The sequence below is a fragment of the Mesoplodon bidens genome (assembly GCF_964165515.1).
Source record: "Mesoplodon bidens genome assembly, chromosome: 14".
Classification (NCBI taxonomy): Eukaryota; Metazoa; Chordata; class Mammalia; order Artiodactyla; family Ziphiidae; genus Mesoplodon; species Mesoplodon bidens.
The window spans coordinates 15,310,506-15,330,106 of record NC_138170.1 but is presented as its reverse complement, the minus strand read 5'-3'; the positions used below and the strand labels follow the sequence as shown (position 1 = coordinate 15,330,106).

General features: G+C 46.7%; 1 protein-coding gene across 2 annotated transcripts in view; it reads left to right on the top strand.

Moving 5' to 3' along the window:
* Positions 1-10,540, top strand: part of TMEM131 (transmembrane protein 131) — a 200,809-nt gene extending 190,269 nt beyond the window's left edge. Inside the window, exons 34-41 of one of the 2 annotated variants that reach the window (XM_081254464.1) lie at positions 1,814-1,938; positions 2,138-2,287; positions 5,026-5,191; positions 6,013-6,134; positions 6,238-6,334; positions 7,185-7,282; positions 7,997-8,154; positions 9,480-10,540. In XM_081254464.1, coding sequence (XP_081110590.1) covers positions 1,814-1,938; positions 2,138-2,287; positions 5,026-5,191; positions 6,013-6,134; positions 6,238-6,334; positions 7,185-7,282; positions 7,997-8,154; positions 9,480-9,764 — 1,201 coding nt within the window. In that variant the 3' untranslated portion in view covers positions 9,765-10,540. Of the gene's footprint in view, positions 1-1,813; positions 1,939-2,137; positions 2,288-5,025; positions 5,192-6,012; positions 6,135-6,237; positions 6,335-7,184; positions 7,283-7,993; positions 8,155-9,479 lie in introns of both variants that reach the window. The other variant, XM_081254463.1, reaches the window with a different exon arrangement.
* Positions 10,541-19,601: the final 9,061 nt, after the last annotated feature.

The window sequence follows — 19,601 nt, the reverse complement described above, 5'->3', positions numbered from 1 at the left end:
GAAGTGTAAGCTGTGACAAATGAGGGAGTGGCACGGACATATATACACCACCAAACGTAAAACAGATAGCTAGTGGGAAGCAGCTACATAGCACAGGGAGATCAGCTCCGGTGCTTTGTGACCACCTAGAGGGGTGGGATAGGGAGGGTGGGAGGGAGGGAGACGCAAGAGGGAAGAGATATGGGAGCATATGTACATGTATAACTGATTCACCTTGTTATAAAGCAGAAACTAACACACCACTGTAAAACAATTATACTCCAGTAAAGATGTTTAAAAAAAAGCTATATTTTTTAAAAAAATTTTATCTGTTTATGAAGTCATGCTTCACGTACTTACCACCTTTGTGGGGGGCGGGGGGGGCGGTGCTGGTGGTGCCGTCGGATCTAGAAAGCCTGACCCGTTCTGACCTTTGCACTCTGGTGTGGACCAGCGTGGTCTGTGCCTGGCCCCAAGCCCAGCAGAAATTGGCTGCCCCCCCGCAGGGAGTGCGAACTTGGAGGGGCAGCAGGAGGAACCTGAAGGCTGGGGCTGGGGGCAGCGCGGCACGTGGGAGTCACACGCCTGAGGGCTGGGGCAGGACGTGCGCTACAGTGGAAAATGCCAGACACGTACCCGTTTTAAGAACATCTGTGTCGACCGGTGAACTTTGTAAGATTTTCGATGAAAAGCAAGCTATTGGCTCAGCCTTAAACTGACAGCTTTGCAGCCATCACCAGGAGCCCGGTGGAGACGCGTGATGATTTTTGGAAGAATTCTCATCGGGCCACTGGGTTCTGTCAGCTGTGTCCCACTGTTCCCCGGGAAGACATCCTTTTCCTGGACTGTGTCAGCCCACCTCCTGTCAGAGGCCTCCCAAGCCTGCGACTTGATCTTGGTGGGCAGCACAGAAGCAGCTTTGTAAAAAAGGTTTTTAGGGTCCATGCATTTCCATTGTTCACCAGGCTACTTTATGAGGGCCATCTCCCCAAGTTCATTTCTCCTAGAGATTGCTTATCTCGGCACATTTTAATGTTTTCTTCATCAGGCTGTGGAAACTCAAAATAGCCCAGCTGCCTTGCTGACAGGAAGGTCAGAGCCAATTCATTGTCCTCTTTATATATGTTTATTATGTTAAGCTTACCTCTAAATATTTTAGAAGAAATATACTCTAAATAGATTAATAAAAATAATATTTAAGTTTTTGCCTAAGATGAACCCTGAGTTCAAGAATAAAGAATATTCATCTCCCCCACTCAACCTACACCTTAGGCAAATAAAGCAGTCCTGCTATTCTGCCATGGGCTCTTGGGGTTTTGTAGGTCACCCAGGAACTTAGCCCTGGTCAGTACACAGTGTCTGTGAGAAAAATGCATTCAAGGTTTTGAGTAGCAGAACCTTTGGCATTTCTAAGCCTGAGACCCTTCAGAATCTCCATATTCCCGAGTCCCACAGGCAGTCTGGCTGCTGGGTGAGACTCACTCACCAGCAGGATGACTGCACTTAGTACCTCCTAAATGGCTAGTCTGTGCCAACAGCGTCATACACCTTATCTGACGCAGGTGTTCCCACGCATTACATACTATTAAACAATGGACCTCAGTTCCTTGTCCACACTCAGAATAGCAGAGGATAAACCTGCAAGTGCGAGTCTCCTGAACGGTACTGGAGGTGCTTGGAACGCGGCCAGCCCTCAGGACTGTGGGTTGATAATGCCTCAGGAGGCCAAATGAGTAAAAGAAGGTGTTGAAATTGTAGCAGGATCAGTGGCTTCTCCTCTCTGCTCTGAAACAAAGGGCTGCGTTTTAATGTTCCACCTTTGATTGTCTTTCAGTTCTTTAGAGCTGCCATATACCACCCCTTTGGAAAGTAAACAGCGTCGAAATCTCCCAACCAAGATTCCTCTTCCAACTACATTGACAAATGGATCCAAACCACGAAATTCCCAGAAAACAAAAGGTATTTTCATTTTTCATCATACAGATGCCCTCATGATCCGTTGTGTTAGTAGTTGTGAGTTGGCAGTAATCGGTCAGCAGTTACCAGTCATAGGACGGCTACGGTTGGGTTCTCACTAGAAGAGAATGGGTTCTTTGAAATTGGCCCGAAAGAAAGGAATTATCCTCCATAACAGCCTTCTTTTCTGAATTCTGTACAGGTGCAAATAAGTTAATGGATCACAGGCCACCTGCCCTAGCAAAATTCCTCCCAAATAGTCAAGAACTAGGCAACACCAGTAGCTCAGAAGGTGAAAAAGACTCTCCACCGCCAGAGTGGGATTCCGTGCCCGTTCACAAGCCCGGCAGCTGTAAGTATGGTGACCTGGAGACCACGGGCTCTCCACACCCACAGCCCACCCAGCTCTGGGCCGGAGAACCGCAGCGGGGATGGCCGGGGCACGTATTGCTTTAGAAGGAGACCCAGCGTCTAGTCTGCCGGAGCCGGCTCGTAGCAGCCAGCAAAAGCTGCTGTTATATAGTCTGCTAGTCGTTAAACTGTTGTAGCTTAATCGGCCGTGGTGGGAGTATTTATACCAGAGAAATCAGCAGACGATTCAGAGGGCTGGTCAGCCAGCATCCCAGTGCCGAGTGTAGGGCATGGAAAGGTCTGCGCAGAGCAGTGAATCATCCCAAGTACCGCCTCCTGAAAGCGTCACCTCAGCAGCCCCTCACCTGACTAGTTTCTCGTACATTTACAGTGTAACTGCTTTTTGTAAAAATGCAGTTTATTCCCAGTTTACCCACATCTTTTCCATGAACCCATGTTGGTTCTCTCACTAGCCCCTTGACCTCGTTCCTCCGGTCAGGCCTGCAGGAAACTGTGAAAGTAGCACCGTCTCCTAGAAGAGGGTGGAGGTCCTCGCCCTCTAGAACCTTCAGACCTGGAACAGAAGATGACAGAGACCAGCACAGTGAGGGCCTGGTGGCAGGGCTTGGGGGTCAGTCCCTTAGGGCTGATTTGTCTACCCACACCGAGGTGTCAGCACGGCCTCCGTTTGGCCCATTTGTGCCAAAGGGAGATGAGGGTCGCGCACCAGGTTTGAGGCGAAGGATGCTTAGAGCCGAGGGGGTGGTGAGTTGAATGAGGGCGAGGAACTCGGAAACTCAGGTGAGGTGTGCGTTAAACACGCACCTTGGGGCTTCCCTGGTGGCGCAGTGGTTGAGAGTCCGCCTGCCGATGCAGGGGACACGGGTTCGTGCCCCGGTCCGGGAGGATCCCACATGCCGCAGAGCGGCTAGGCCCGTGAGCCATGGCCGCTGAGCCTGTGCGTCCGGAGCCTGCGCTCCGCAAGGGGAGAGGCCACAACAGTGAGAGGCCCGCATAACGCAAAAAATAAAAATAAAAAAAAACACGCACCTTTGTAAATACATACTGGAAAGAGATGCTCCAGATGGGTTAGAACCTGCAGCCCTGTAATTGCTGTGAAACTTTCTGGTGCCTTATAGTACTGGTTTTTTTGCCTGAGATGAGAGATATATTCCAAAATCCCTGGTCATTCAAGTAGTGTTGAACAAGTCTCTGGGTTGTCCCGGTGTCCAGGCTGATGCTTTGGAGTCCTTGGGTCCCCTCTGAGGTTTCAGCTGGACATTGGTCCTCAGCTTATACCCTGGGATTGGGGTGGTTCCTGCACAGAGGAAGCTGCATTCCAGTGTAGGGAGTAAATACCACGTGCCCAGGGAGCCGGTTTCATGGGGTTGTCTGGGGCCCAGTGAAGTAAACGCAAGCCGTGCCGGCATCAGCACCAACACAAGCCCGAGGGGTATCCTGCAGGGAAGAGGGTGTGGGCATCAGGTCAGCACACCCCGGAGCAGGTGAAGAAGGGGTTCTCCACGTAAGCGGGGCAGGTGGACATGGGTCGGTGGATAGGTGCCAGGACCACGGGGGAGGGGCAGGGAGAGTCACCGGGGCGGGTGCACAGTGGCGCCGGAGATGAGACAACTCAGCCTTCGAAGAGAAGGGTGCTTTGTTTGGCGGTGCTGGACGGGCCGGGGCCTTGACACAGCGCGGAACGCGCGTAGCCTCACTCAGGCCCCAGCCCCCGGGCTGTTGGGAGAAGCACCCGGTGCTGGAGGGAATGGTCTGGGCAGGGGAACCACCATGCAGAGCCGGCTTGGGTTCTGGAAGTGAGGGGGACGGGCCCTCCCACAGAGGGAGAGCAGTGCAGACCGTCCTCACTGTAAAGGCTCGAGAGGCCCGCCAGGAGGGGGCCAGGGGAATAGGCCCCAAGCTGAGCAAAGCCTGCTGGGCAGGGAGGAGAAACAAGGGGGACGACCGGCCGGGTGTTGGCCAGGGTGACGGGCGAGTGGGCAGCCGTGCAGTCTGGGGGCCCCAGAGGCCGAGCTCGTAGAGGCCGGGCCCCTTCCTCACACTTCGCATCACAGTAGCTGGAGCAGCACCCAGGTGCGCACCATAGATGTGCGAAGTGGTACCTTTTTCGGATACAAGTTGTATGTTTCCATTCGGTGAGTGCAGAATCAGTATTATTTTGTGACACTGAAAGTTTTTCTGTTTTAAATTTTTAAAACAGCTGTGCCTTAAAGGGCAGTAAGAATATAGTAGGAGTTCCTATCCTTGTAAAACAGGGACCGGGAGTGGCACCGCACCAGGCGGGCCCACGGAGTGCGGGGGTCATCCTGGAGGAGCTGGGGGTGTTCTCCTGGGCCCCGCACCTGCGCAGTTCAGACCTGTGTGGAAGCGCAGAGGCTTTCAGGTCCCAGCAGAGACTCCACCTGCCCATCCCTGAGGGGCTTGGAGAAGCCTCCTCCCAGCCTGAGGTGTGGGAGGGAGAGGACCGTGCCCTCTGGCAGGGCCTGCAGAACGCAGCCAGGAGGTGGGTCACATCGGTGATTCCCGGAAAGGCCCAGAATGCAGAGAGAGACACGACTTCCCTTTTTTTCTTTAAACAGAACACGTATGACAGCTGTAGGTTTTTCTTGTTAGAAGCAGTTGAGTCCTGCATAGCACCAGCTAGAACACCAGAAGTAACCGAAACTGAAGGGTAAAAATCCAAGTATCACATTGAGACCCTTTGTTTTTAACTTCCAGCTACCGATAGCCTTTATAAACTCTCTCTGCAAACCCTCAACGCAGACGTCTTCCTAAAACAACGCCAGACCTCGCCGCCGCCCAGCTCCCCGTCACCACCCGCCGCGCCCTGCCCGTTCACGTCCAGGGGCAGCTACAGCAGCATCGTCAACGGCAGCCCCAGCAGGTAGGCCCGCGGCCCCCGCCTGTGCCGCGCTAACCCGGTGCTGCTCCCCGTAGTTGGGAATCCTCAGTGGCCGCAGACGGCCATCCCTTCTCGCCTCTTCCCTCGGCGGGCTCAGCGCCCTCCCCACGGCGCCGCCTTCCCACTGGTCACCCGTGCCCGAGGGGCACCAGGGTCATGCTCTAGGCCAGGAGCCAGGAGCCAGGAGCATACTCAGCGAGGGCTGAAGACCCACAGCAGCTGCGCTGTGGGCAAGGAAATGGGTCTGCGGGTCATTCCCTCTGACCTGTGGCGGGTGAGCGTAGCAGCGTAAGGGCGGGACCTGGGGGAGGGCTCCTGCCAGACAGTGACAGTGACCCCAATGGTGATGACACTCGAGCAGGGGCCGCCTGTTCCCACACACGTAGCAGCGCCCGGCCCGGCCCACGGCCACCCTGCCCGTGTGGGAAGAGGCGGGAGGCCCCGGGCCTGGTGGGCACTGGCCGCCCGGGCCCTCGCACAGAGGCTGCCCACGCGCTCCACTCCGTCCCGCTGCCCGGCATTCCCTCCAGGACGGGGCTGCCTCCTTTCCGGGCCCCTGCCTCTCTCCCACACCTGGAATTTTACCTTTCTCCCACATTCCTTCCCCCTCCCAACCCATCCCCCCAGGCTATACAGCCTCAGGCCGCAGAGCATTTCCTGAGGGCTGGCCAGGCCCTGTGGGCTGCCCAGGGCTGTCCCCGGCTCCCTTGCAGGCCCTGGGACACGTGCCCCGGGGGGCCCCCTTGGGGGCGGGGCATTGCCCACGAGGACTGAGCTGTTTTCTCCTTGCTTCTTCCCTCAAGCGACTGTAAAACAAAGCAGTCAAATGGAAGCAAACACAAACTGACAAAAGCAGCCTCGCTCCCGGGCAAGAACGGCAACCCCACTTTTGCTGCAGTCACGGCCGGGTACGACAAGAGCCCAGGTGAGCGGCTTGGCACTGGGAGACCAGGCACCGCTGGGCCTCGGGCCTGGTGGAGGTCCCTGCGGCCTGGCTGCTTTGACTGATTCGGAGCCCGTTGTTTCAGGTGGGAACGGCTTTGCTAAGGTTTCTTCAAGCAAAACAGACTTTTCCAGCAGCCTTGGCGTGTCACACACTCCTGTGGACAGCGATGGCTCAGACAGGTGCGTTTGGCCCTTGTTAACAGGGGAAGGCAGGAGGGTTTCCCAGGCCAGTTTAGCATCTTCTATCGTATGTGTGCTTCGAGGCGTTTGCCCCTAGGCGACAAGCAGGTGTTTGTCGGAGGCGGTCAGGAGCCTCTCTGTTGGGTGGGGCAGAGCCCTGAGTGGTGCTCCCACCTGGCTCCCTGACGGGAGGAGGGGCCGCGACATGTTCCACCCCAGCGGAGAGGGAGACAGACGTGTGTTCCACCTTCTGAGTCTCTTCTGAAATCCGTTATCATGGTTGTTGTGAAAAGGATGTGATCCGATCATTAGAACTAGAAGAACAAAAACGCACTCGAGAGGATGGACACGGAACAAATTCTAGGCAGTTTATTGTAAATTATTGGACAGGCCACTTCTTTGACCCAGAGCAATCACAGTGGCCTGGTGGCATGCAGCGGCTGCCTCGGTTCATTTTCCCAGATAAATAACGATGACAATAAGATTATAACTGTCAGTAGAGTCCCAGTTTTACCTGCTTGACACTAAAAGGAAATTAATCCTAGATTTGAAATCATTTTTTAATAAATCTTCCGTTACCAAAAGGGAAACGAGGAAGAAACGCCTCTTTTCTCTGCATGACACTTGCTCTGAGCCAGGCCGTCAGCTCGCGACAGGGTAGCCTGGGCTCTGAACTCCTCCGTGCCCCCCTCCTTTGTGTTATGGAAGGCGTTTCCAGTCCCCACTTCTGCCTGTAATACGTGAGCCCCCAGCTGAAGCCGCGCCTCCTGTGTGTGAAGCCGTGCGTGATGGACCTGCTCCACTAACCATCACATTTTTGTGTGTTGCATTTTCCTCTTACAACGTTCAGCTCGGGTTTGTGGAGTCCTGTCAGCAACCCCAGCAGCCCTGACTTCACACCCCTCAATTCGTTCTCGGCCTTTGGAAACTCTTTTAACCTAACTGGTGGTGAGTGTTTAACACTAGACCCGTGACTAATGAGCCTGTGGACAAGGACAGAGGGAGGATAGGGTCCACTTTCACGTGTGGAGGAACACACGGCGGTCACTTAGTGGACACATTTAAAGGATGCGTTTCCCTGTATCAGTGCGGTCAGGCGGCAGCAGATGGGCCGACTCCAGGGAAGTGGGTCTGTCCGTGCTCTCCTGGATGGGGTCTGGCACAGCCGCCCAGGTGCGAGGAGGCCCAGTGAGAGGCCCTCAGAAGGGTCCCCTGTCCGCTCGGCACCCCAGCCCGTAGGTGCGGTGGTCTGCTCGATGCTCTGCGGGTCCCAGCTGGCTCGTGTTGCACAGAACTGACTTAAGAGCTGCAAGAAAGGCTTCTGCGTCTGAGATGTGACTCCTGGCCATGCTGGGGCTCTTTATGTTTCTGCTGTCCAGAATTAGGGGCAACCGTGTGAATTTCACATTAGCTGTGATCGTGATGTTTGCACTTGACCGTCCAGTGATAGGTGTGGGTGAGGTCTTCAGACCACGTGCTGGGGTCTGGAGAAGAGCCCCCCGCATCCTGTTTTCCCCGAATGTGGTGGGAGCTGATGGAGGGGGTGGGATGGCTCCAGGTGAGCGGCGGTGGGATGCAGACCCCTGAGCGGACGCCCCACCTGCCGGAGGGAGCACGGCCAGATCCAGCACGGACTTGCCTTTGCTTCCTCACCTCCAGAAGTTTTCAGCAAGCTCGGGTTATCGCGATCGTGCAATCAGGCCTCACAGAGGAGCTGGAACGAGCTGAGCAGTGGCCCCTCATACCTCTGGGACTCTCCAGCAACCGAGCCCAGCCCTTCTTGGCCAGCCAGTTCCGGTTCCCCGACCCACACGGCCACAGTGAGTACTGGGCTTGCGCCCCGCCCGCTCACACATCATCACTGCTGTCACTGTCCCTTGGGTGGTGCTGACAGGTATAAATGACAAACAGCAGCTCGGAAGGCGTGGGTTAGCGCTTTCACCATCTCTGCTGCTGTGTCTTCATTTCTGCCAAAGTGACCTTCACTCTTCAGAGCTGTGACGGTCAGGAAGTTAGTTACAGGAGGAACAGCTGACAGCCGGGGGTTGACGTCTGAATCCTCTCACTTCAGCCTCTCCCGACTGAGTGAGACCGCGGGGTGGCTGGTCGCCCGTCTCAGGTCCCACCACCTCCAGAGTCAGACGGTGCCAGAGCTCGCTCGGCATATGCCTGATCCCGAGAAGCACCCATGTCTCGGCTTGAGCTTTTCTAGAGTGCATCTGTTTGCTTCTCAGCTAAACTGTTCTGCAAAGATCATGCTCCAAAATAGTGTTCTTACCAAGGAAAATGATTACTGGTTTCGGCTTTTACAAAATCGTGACGGACAAATATGACCCCACTGTGATTACTTCTTCATCCTCAGGAAAACTAAATTAATTAGATGTGCACGGTTTAATGGTAGATATTTTAGCTTCATACATTCCAAAGTTTGTCTTCACTTGTAATCATTCTGTTCTCAGTTTTACAGTCACGGGGAGGGGTAGGGGGAAGCTGGGACGAAGTGAGAGAGTGTCATGGACATATATACACTACCAAATGTACAATAGATAGCTAGTGGGAAGCAGCCGCATAGCCCAGGGAGATCAGCTCCGTGCTTTGTGACCACCTAGAGGGGTGGGATAGGGAGAGTGGGAGGGAGGGAGACACAAGAGGAGGGGATATGGGGACGTATGTATATATATGTATAACTGATTCACTTTGTTATAAAGCAGAAACTAACACACCATTGTAAAGCAATTATACTCCAATAAAGATGTTAAGGAGAAAAAAAAGACGGGGTCGGTACCTGTTGAGACTTTGCAGGCCGCTATTTCTGGTGCAGCCTGTCCAGCTCCGCCCTGGGTGCACAGGTGGCAGGGCGGCCCTAAGCACACCGGTGAGGCCGCGTCCCCCCCGCGCCGACTTCAGCCGCAGAAGCGGGCGGCTGGACTCGGCCCCCCGGCTGGGGCTTGCCACCCTATCTTTAAAACATCAGAACCGTCCGCCCAGACTCTGAGGTGGCTTCATGTATAAAACATTTGTTTTAAAATAACTAAAATGAAAGAACCATGCGGTCTAGTCCATTCTTAGCGTAACCGTCGCCGCTTTACCACCTGCCTGCCTCCCTCGAGCCTGACGCTCCCTGTTGTGTGTTTTGTTTCGTCAGCCGATCCTCGGCAACACCAGCAGCCTGTGGTCCTCCACTCCATTCAGCAGCTCGATCTGGTCCAGCAGCCTGCATAGCACCCTCCCCTTCACCAGCCCTGCCAACGCGCTGCCAAGCATCGGCCTCATGGGCCCCGAAAGCCCCTCCGCTCCTCACACACCCTCCGCCGCCAGCCCTGCCGATGACCTGGGCCAGACCTACAACCCGTGGCGGATATGGAGCCCCACCATCGGAAGGAGGAGCTCCGACCCCTGGTCTAATTCGCACTTCCCTCATGAGAATTGAAATTAGGCAAAAAGAAAAAGAAAAAAGTGAGGGCCCCTCGTCTAGATCATGATATGCCCATTTTTGAGACATCTTTTTAAGGCTCTTTCTTAACGCTGGAGCTTCCCACTCGCGACCCTCATCTTTGCAAAACAGACTCCAGCAGGGCAGGCTTGTACCACTCGCTTCTTTCAGATCTTTCTTGCAATTATAATAATACGAGATTTGCTGTTGTGCTTTTAGAGAAAAGTCTGGACTCAGCCACAAACTCTAATAAGACCTGTACATCTGAAAACCTTAACTGTTATCAAGTTTCCACCACTTGTCTTCTTCCATTCTTTATTTATCTGTATGAACACAAATTTGACATTACAGCTAAGGAAATAACTTGAGTTGATTCAGAAGTCCTGGCATGTGACAATTTTATTAAATTACCAAGTTTGGTTTTTAATAATTTCACAATATTATGCGCCAAGATCTAATTTTAAAAATGTATGAGGACTTTGTGCTGAAAAATAGAGTATTTTTTTAAAATAAGGCTGTCTCGGTTTAAAAGCAGATTACAGAAATGTAAGTCAACTTTAAGAACAGTGAATGAATGTGAAAACATTCGGTTGAGACCATACGCGTTTTCTGTGCTGTTTGTACTTGAGGTCTGTAACATTTGTACACCTGAATTTATTTTAAAGATAAACTGAAATGCACATAGCCAAGTCTTGAGATACAAGATTGAATGTGTATTTCTTAAAAATACAACTTTGTGTTGTACTTTGAAATAAATGATGCTTTTTTCAAAAGCCTTGAATTGTTGTGTCTTTTTTTTTTTTTTTTTTTTTTACACACAAGGTGCATGTATTTAGATTCTCTCACACCAAAGTAAGCCATTCTGTCATTGCCTTATCCTGTGGAGTTGGACTTACCGTGGCTAGAAGCACTGTGGTCTAATTAAATTCTGATTATTTCGATAGTATTCCCTAAAGGTCCTTGATAGGGACTTCCCTGGTGGCGCAGTGGTTAAGAATCCACCTGCCAATGCAGGGGACACGGGTCCGAACCCTGGTCCAGGAAGATCCCACATGCCGCGGAGCAACTAAGCCCGTGCGCCACAACTACTGAGCCTGCACTCTAGAGCCCATGAGCCACAGCTACTGAGCCCACGTGCCACAGCTACTGAAGCCCGCGCGCCTAGAGCCCGTGCTCCACAAGAGAAGCCACCGCAATGAGAAGCCCGCGCACCGCAACAAAGAGTAGCCCCCGCTCGCCGCAACTACAGAAAGCCCGTGCCCAGCAACAAAGACCCAATGCAGCCAAAAATAAATAAATTTATATTAAAAAAAAGGCCCTTGATAGAAAAAAGTTCACACATCTGAAAAGAAGCATGTTGACCCTTTTCCAATTTCAAAACTCCCACAGCTCCTCCAAGTGGTGCTTGTAGAGACCATACAGATACCAGGCAAGTTCCATGGGCAGTTTGGTTTAATCTCTCAGAAAGTGTTGCCTGCTCCAGCTGCCTTTACTCATCCTCCTTTTTCCAATCTCTAAAGCCAGTCTTTGCTGGGTAACCAGAGACGCCAGACATAAATGTTCCGTTTGAGGTCAATTACACGATGAAGAAATCCACCCGTCCAGCTCAGAGTGGTTTAGTTAGAGCATTGTACAGAGAGATTTTAAGTCTGACCTTTTCTCTGCTTTGCAGCAAAGCTCAGCAGAACCAGCCCCATTGCTTTCCCAGCCTATGCTCTGCCTGAGACTTGGGACACCAGCTTCCTGTCCACTCAGAGCTCCGGCGCGTCGGCCTCATGGCAGACCTGGGCCTTGTACAGTCTCACTAGCAGGGGCTCCTGTGTGCAGTTGCAAAATCGAGACATGTTTAAGGCTTGGGATTTTCTTTCTACACCAAAGCAGTTCATAAGGTGACAAAGCCACTGAACAGCTGAGTTTCATATAAACCCTCATTTACAAAATAAAAGATTTTGTTGGCAGACTTTACCTCAGTCAGAGTATCTCAGAGATCCTAAACTTGCTCCTTTGGAAGAATCACCTGAAACTCCCAAACACCTTCCTACTTTCACCCCACGGGACCCTCATCTGCAGGCTTAAGAAACACCATACACCTGGAAAAGGGAAAAAAATACAAACAGGTTTCTGCTGTTACCTGGGTTTTCCAGATAACTCTTAGGGCAGGTATTTGAGAGGCAACATACCAACCAAACCTGAAGCTTTGACGGGATTCAGCCTAACAATTTACAGTGAAAAACTGGTTAGCACAATAGTTTGCTTTGTACTAGGCCAAGGCTGAATCTAAAAGCTATATATATAGCTTTAAAAGATATCCATTATTTTATTCAAATACAACATATATAAAAATATAAATTTTTATACCTTTATAAATAGTATTTATATTACATTACCTCAATTCATGAAGAAAATATGTTAAAAAAATTTTAATGTGCAGATTGTTAACTTTAAAACCTTAGACCTAAATTAATCTTTAAATATTTGTTACAGTTTTTGAAAAGAAAAAACTGATAAAGAATTTTAATTTACCCTTATTTCTTAAAATATCAGCTGAGTAACAAAATATGCAAATGACTTTGGATGATAATATATTTTTGCCATGTCAAAACTTTAAAGTAATATGAGTACTCATAAGATATTTGAGTTTTTATACTTCTGTCTAGAAGTCTCATGTCTAAAGAAAAAAGGACAAGTTGATTACTGTTGTAAGTCATAATTAACACAGTTATACTGGGTACAGTAATTGCAGACACATTCGGGTTATGTGCACAGGATAATTTTGGGTGGGCCAAAAAGTGCCTTCGGTTTTTACATAAAAATAAAAGACACATTTTTCATTTTCACCAAGAACTTTAATGAACAACGTATTCACCCTTTTGTTCTACTACCTTCTGCCATTTTTCAGGCAACTTCATAATTCCATCTTCCCAAAACTTTTTATCTTTTTGAGCAAAGAACTGTTCCAGGTGCCTTTTACAGTCTTCCAGGGAACTGAAATTTTTTCCATTAAGAGAATTCTGTAAAGACCGAAATAAATGGAAATACAAAGGTGCAATGTCTGGTGAATATGGCGGAAGAATCAGAACTTCCCAGACGAGCTGCAACAGTTTTTGCCTGGTCATCAAAGAAACGTGTGGTCTTTCGTTATCCTGATGGAAGATTATGCATTTTCTGTTGATTAATTCTGGACACTTTTCATCGAGTGCTGCTTTCAGTTGGTCTAATGGGAGTGGTGGTTTTCCAGAAGGAGCTCATAATAGAGGAGTCCCTTCCAACCTCACCATATACACAACATCACTTTCTTTGGATGAAGACCAGCCTTTGGTGTGGTTGGTGGTGGTTCATTTCACTTGCCCCACGATCTCTTCCATTCCACATTATTGTATAGTATCTACTTTTCATCACCCGTCACAATTTGTTTCAAAAACAGAATATTTTCATTACGTTTAAGTAGAGAATCACATGTAGAAATACGGTCAAGAAGGTTTTTTTCACTTAACTTCTGTGGAACCCAAACATCAAAGCGATTAACATAACCAAGCTGTTGCAAATGATTTTCACTGCTTGATTTGGATATTTTGAATATGTCTGCTATCTCCTGCGTGTTATAATATTGATTGTTTTCAATTAATGTCTCGATGTCATCGCTATCAACTTCAACTGGTCTACCCGACTGTGAAGCATCATCCAGTGAGAAATCTCCAGCACAAAACTTCACAAACCACTTTTGACACATTCAATCAGTCACAGCACCTTCTCCATACACTGCACAAATCTTTTTTTGTGTTTCAGTTGCATTTTTACCTTTCTTGAAATAATAACGCATAATACGCTGAAAATGTTGTTTTTCTTCCATCTTCAATATTAAAATAGCTACACAAAAATTCACCAATTTTGATAAGTCTTGTTTTAAATGCACATTGCTATGACAGCTGTCACATACAATCTAACAAAATTGTTTCGAGGGCTTCCCTGGTGGCGCAGTGGTTGAGAGTCTGCCTGCCAATGCAGGGGACACAGGTTCGAGCCCTGGTCCGGGAAGATCCCACATGCCGCGGAGCAACTGGGCCCGTGAGCCACAACTACTGAGCCTGCACGTCTGGAGCCTGTGCTCCGCAACAAGAGAGGCCACAACAGTGAGAGGCCTGCGCACCGCGATGAAGAGTGGCCCCCGCTTGCCACAACTAGAGAAAGCCCTTGCACAGAAATGAAGATCCAACACAGCCAAAAATAAAAATAAATTAATTAAAAGAAGGCTCAACATTTTAAAAAAAATTGTTTCAAATGAAGTTGAAGACAACTAAGTGCTACTAGAGGCATCTTATGGAAAAAAACAAACAAACCTCTTGACCAACCCAATATTTTCTTCATTTCCTTTTTGGCTTGTTCATTGTCATTGTGTAGAAATACAACAAAGTTTTGTGTGTTAATCTGTATCCTGCAAGTTTGCTGAACTGGTTTATTCTCTCTCAAAGGTGTGTGTATTTGTGTGTGTGTGTGTGTGTGTTTCCAATTCGGAAACTTTCATTTCTTTTTCTTGCCTAATTTATCTGGCTAGTAAGTCCTGTCCAATGTAGAATAAAAGTGGCAAGAGTATACATCATTGTCTTGATACTGATATTAGCAGGAAAGTTTTCAGTATTTATTTATTTATTTAGGCTACGCCGGGTCTTAGTTGTGGCACATGGGATCTTCATTGTGGCACGCAGGGGGCGGGATCAAACCTGGGCCCCCTGTATTGGGAGCGCGGAGTCTTACCCACTGGACCACCAGGGAAGTCCCAGGTTTCAGTCTTAAACCATTAAGTATTATGTGAACTGTGGATTTTTCATAGATGCTCTTTGTCAGAGGAAGTTCCTTTCTACTCATAGTTTGTTGAATGTTTGTATCATGAAAGGTGCTGGATTTTTGTCAAATGCTTTTCATCTATTAAAATGATCATGTGGATTTCTTTCTTTATTCTGTTGATGTGGTGTATTACACTGATAGATTTTGTATGTTGAATCAACCTTGCACCCCTGGAATATATCTCACTTGGTCATGATGTATAATCCTTTTAATGTACTGCTGGATTGGTTTGCTATGTTTTTTGTGGCTTTTTTTGAGGATTTTTGCACCTATATTAGTAAGGGATATTGGTCTACAGTTTTCTTTTCTTGTGATGTCTTTGGCTTTGGTTTCAGGGTAATAGTGGTCTCAAAGAATGAGTTAAGTATTCTTTCCTCTTTTTTGAAAGAGTTTTAAAAGAATGTGTTAGTTTTTAACAAATGGGAGCTAATTAAACCTAAAAGCTTTTGCACAGCAAAGGAAACCATAAACAAGACAAAAAGACAACCCTCAGAATGGGAGAAAATATTTGCAAACGAAGCAACTGACAGGATTAATCTCCAAAATATACAAACAAACAGTTCATGCAGCTCAATGTCAAAAAAACAAACACCCCAATCATAAAATGGCCAGAAGACCTAAAGAGACATTTCTCCAAAGAAGACATACAGATGGCTAAGAGGCACGAAAAGATGCTCAACATCACTATTAGAGAAATGTAAATCAAAACTACAATGAGGTATCACCTCACACCAGTCAGAATGGCCATCATCAAAAAAATCTACAAACAATAAATGCTGCAGAGGGTGTGGAGAAAAGGGAAACCTCTTGCACTGTTGGTGGGAATGTAAATTGATACAGCCACTATGGAGAAGAGTATGGAGGTTCCTTTAAAAACTAAAAATAGAACTACCATATGACCCAGCAATCCCACTGCTGGGCATATACCCTGAGAAAACCTTCATTCAAAAAGACACATGCACGGGAATTCCCTGGTGGCACAGTGGTTAAGAATCCACCTGCCAATGCAGGGGACACGGGTTCGAGCCCAGGTCCAGGAAAATCCCACATGCTGTGGAGCAACTAAGCCCATGCGCCACAACTACTGAGCTTGCGCTCTAGAGCCTGTGAGCCACAACTATGGAGCCCACGTGCCACAACTACTGAAGCCCACGCACCTAGAGCCCGTGCTCTGCAACAAGAGAAGCCACCACAATGAGAAGCCCACGCATCACAATGAAGAGTAGCCCCCACTCGCCGCAACTAGAGAAAGCCCGCGTGCAGCAACGAAGACCCAAAGCAGCCAACAATACTTTTTTTAATTAAAAAATTAAAACTTTTTTTAAATTAAAAAAAAAACAGACACATGCACCCCAATGTTCACTGTAGCACTACTTACAATAGCCAGGACATTGAAGCAACCTAAATGTCCATCAACAGAGGAATGGATAAAGAAGATGTGGTACATATATACAATGGAATATTACTCGGCCATTAAAAGGAACAAAATTGGGTCATTTGTAGAGATGCGGATGGACCTAGAGACTGTCATACAGAGTGAAGTAAGTCAGAAAGAGAAAAACATATCATATACTAACGCATATATGTGGAATCTAAAAAAACGGTATAGATGATCTTATTTGCAAAGCTGAAATAGAGACACAGACATAGAGAACAAAAGTGGGGGGTGGGATGAATTGGGAGATGGGGATTGACATATATACACTACTGATACTATGTATAAAATAGATTACTAATGAGAACCTACTGTATAGCACAGGGAACTCTACTTAATGCTCTGTGGTGACCTAAATGGAAAGGAAATCCAAAAAAGAAGGGATATATGTATATGTATAGCTGATTCACTTTGCTGTACAGTAGAAACTAACACAACATTGTAAAGCAACTATACTCCAATAAAAATAAATTAATATTTTAAAAAAGAATGTGTTAGTTTTTCTTTGAATATTTAGTAGAATCATCAGTGAAGCTAGTTGGACCAGGGCTTTTCTTTGTTGGAAGTCTTATTACTGACTCAATCTCTTTACTTGTTAGAAGTCTATTCAGAATGTTTATTTCTTCTTGAGTCAATTTGGTAGTTTATGTGTTTCTATGAATTTATCCATTTCATCTAGGTTATCTAATTTGTTGACATACAGATATTCATAATATTCTCTTATATTCCTTTTTATTTCTGTAAAGTTGGTAATAAGGTCCCCACTTTCATTCCTAATTTGACAACATTCTAACAGCACTGAATCTGCAACAAACCTCCAAATCATAGACATACCCTCCAATGACCTAATCAGAGGTCAAATCCTGTAATAGGTTCTTTTTCACGCACTATTGCTAGAACACAACAAGGTTCACGATGGTGTGTATTCTCCCTCATCAACAAAGCATATGCTCAAATTGTACAACTACAAGTATGCTCCTGGTGGTCTTTGGCTGAAGGGCATTGAGAAGTGGAATATACAGTGGGTACAGGGACTGTGGAGTTGGTCTGGACTGGATTTCAATCCCAGCTCTGCAGTGAACATTTGGCACACTCACTACTGCTCTCTTCGCCTTGGTTTCCCAACATGAATACAGGACCATCCTATCTCAGAGGAGGCTGGGGAAAAACAAATGAGGTGAGGCCAAAAAAATTATAAGTAAATGGTGCCTGTTCCAGATACTGCAAAGATAGTACTGAGAGTTGCCATACACCCCAGTATTTATATCTTACATCATTTATATCTTACATTAGTATGGTAATTATAATTATTGTTATAATTAAGGAACCAATATTGAGACATTATTATTATTAACTAAAGTCCATATTTCGTTCTTATTTCCTTAGATTTTACCCAGTGTCCTTTATGTGTTCCAGGATGCCATCCAGGATTCCATATTACATGTAGTCATCATGTGTCCTTAGGTTTCTCTTGGCTGTGACACATTCCCTGACTTTCCTTGTTTTTTATGACCTAGACAATTTTGTGAATACTGGTCAGGCATTTTATAGAATGTCCCTCAATTTGGATTCTTCTGATGTTTTTCTCATGATTAGACTGTGTTCCTGGGAGGAACACTACAGAGGTATACTGCCATTTTCATTACATTATATGAAGAGTATATACTATTAAGATCACTTATCACTGTTGATCTTGACCTTCATCCTGGTTGAGGCAGTGTCTGTCAGGTTTCTCCACTATAAAAGTTACAGATCTTCCTCGACTTATGATGGGGTAACATCCTGATAAACAGATCGTGAGTTGAAAATATCATGTCGAAAATACATTTGATACACCTCACCTACCGAACACCATAGCTTAGCCTAACCTATATTAAACACACTCAGAAAACTTACATTAGCGTACAGTTGGGCAAAATCACCTAACACAAAGCCTATTTTACAATAAAGTGTTGAATGAGATCTGTAATTTATTGAATACTGTGCTGAAAATGAAAACCAGGGTAGTTGTCTGGATACAGAATGATTCTAAGTGTGTCTGTTGTTTACCCTTGTGATCACACAGCTGACTGGGAGCTGAGGCTCGCTGCCACTGCGCAGCATCATGAAGGAATATTGTACCAAATATTGCTAGCCAGGAAAAAATCAAAATTCAAAGTACAGATTCTACTGAATATGTATCATTTTTGCACCATCATAAAGTAGAAAACTCGTAAGTCAAACCGTTGTATGTCAGGAACCATCTGTACTCTTTTATTCCTCGTTTTCATGCTGCAGTCTTTGGAATGAAGTCACTATCTACAGCTCAGACTTAAGAAGTGGGAGTTTTGATGATGGAATATCTACATAAATTATTTGGAATTCTTCTGCCTGGGAGTTCTGTCTCTTCCATTTATTTATTTATTCATTTATTTATTTATTTAGTCAATTATTTATTTGTATCACTATATACTCATGGAACTTTATTTTATGCTTTGGGTTATAATCCAGTATTACTTCATTTTATTGTGCAAAAATGTTTCAGCTTTGGCCACTGGGAACTCTTTCCATTGGTTCTGTGCCCTGTTGCCCACTACCATCAGCGTGGGTTTTTTTTTTGGCAGGGGTCGTCTGAGCACTTCCTTATTTTCTGGCACTACAATAGTCTCCAGTCTGATCTTATATATTTTCTGCCCTCATCAGTGATTTCTCCAAGGACCCCAGTTCCTTTTATTGGAGAATGGTATTGGAAACCAAGATCTGAGTGCGAGCTATGCTTGTTGCTACCAGAGGATCATTGCTTCTAGGCCCTCTCAGCTGACAAGGCAAGGAACTATACATGTGCATACTAACTCATGTATATATACATATCTATAATTATTTCTATATTTATCTATCTATGTTAAGCTAAACGTGAGTCATACTAATGTCTCTAATTAATTATGATATGGAACATCCTAGCTTCCTCCCTTCGTGTATGAGAAAACTGGACCCCACCATCTGCTATCCATTTACTAAATTATTCAATTCCAGTATACAGTATCAGAATTGTTAACCTGAACTCATATGGGAAACAACTTTATCAACTAGAGTAGAGTGCTGATACGCAGTTTCTTTTGCTTTTGGTCTTACAGACTATACTCATTTCCAAAGTTATTTAGGTCAGCAACTTTTCCCCTTCAATGAGGTTGTTTCATACATCTGTAATAAAGCTAGATTGTTTTGTCCTATTTTTCATTCCATCCTGGGATCTTCCTAAATGATTTTTTTTAAATTTTTGTACAGTAAGTTTCATTCTTTTTTTTTCTAGTATATTTTTTAACATCTTTATTGAAGTATAATTGCTTTACACTGTTGTGTTAGTTGCTGCTGTATAACAAAGTGAATCAGCTATACGTATCCCTCTTGTGTCTCCCTCCCACCCTCCCTATCCACCCCTCTAGGTGGTCACAAAGCACCAAGCTGATCTCCCTGTGCTATGCAGCTGCTTCCCACTAGCTATCTATTTCAGTAAGGTTCATTCTTTGTGCTGGAAAGTTCTATAGGTTCTGACAAATACATAGTGTCACATATCCACA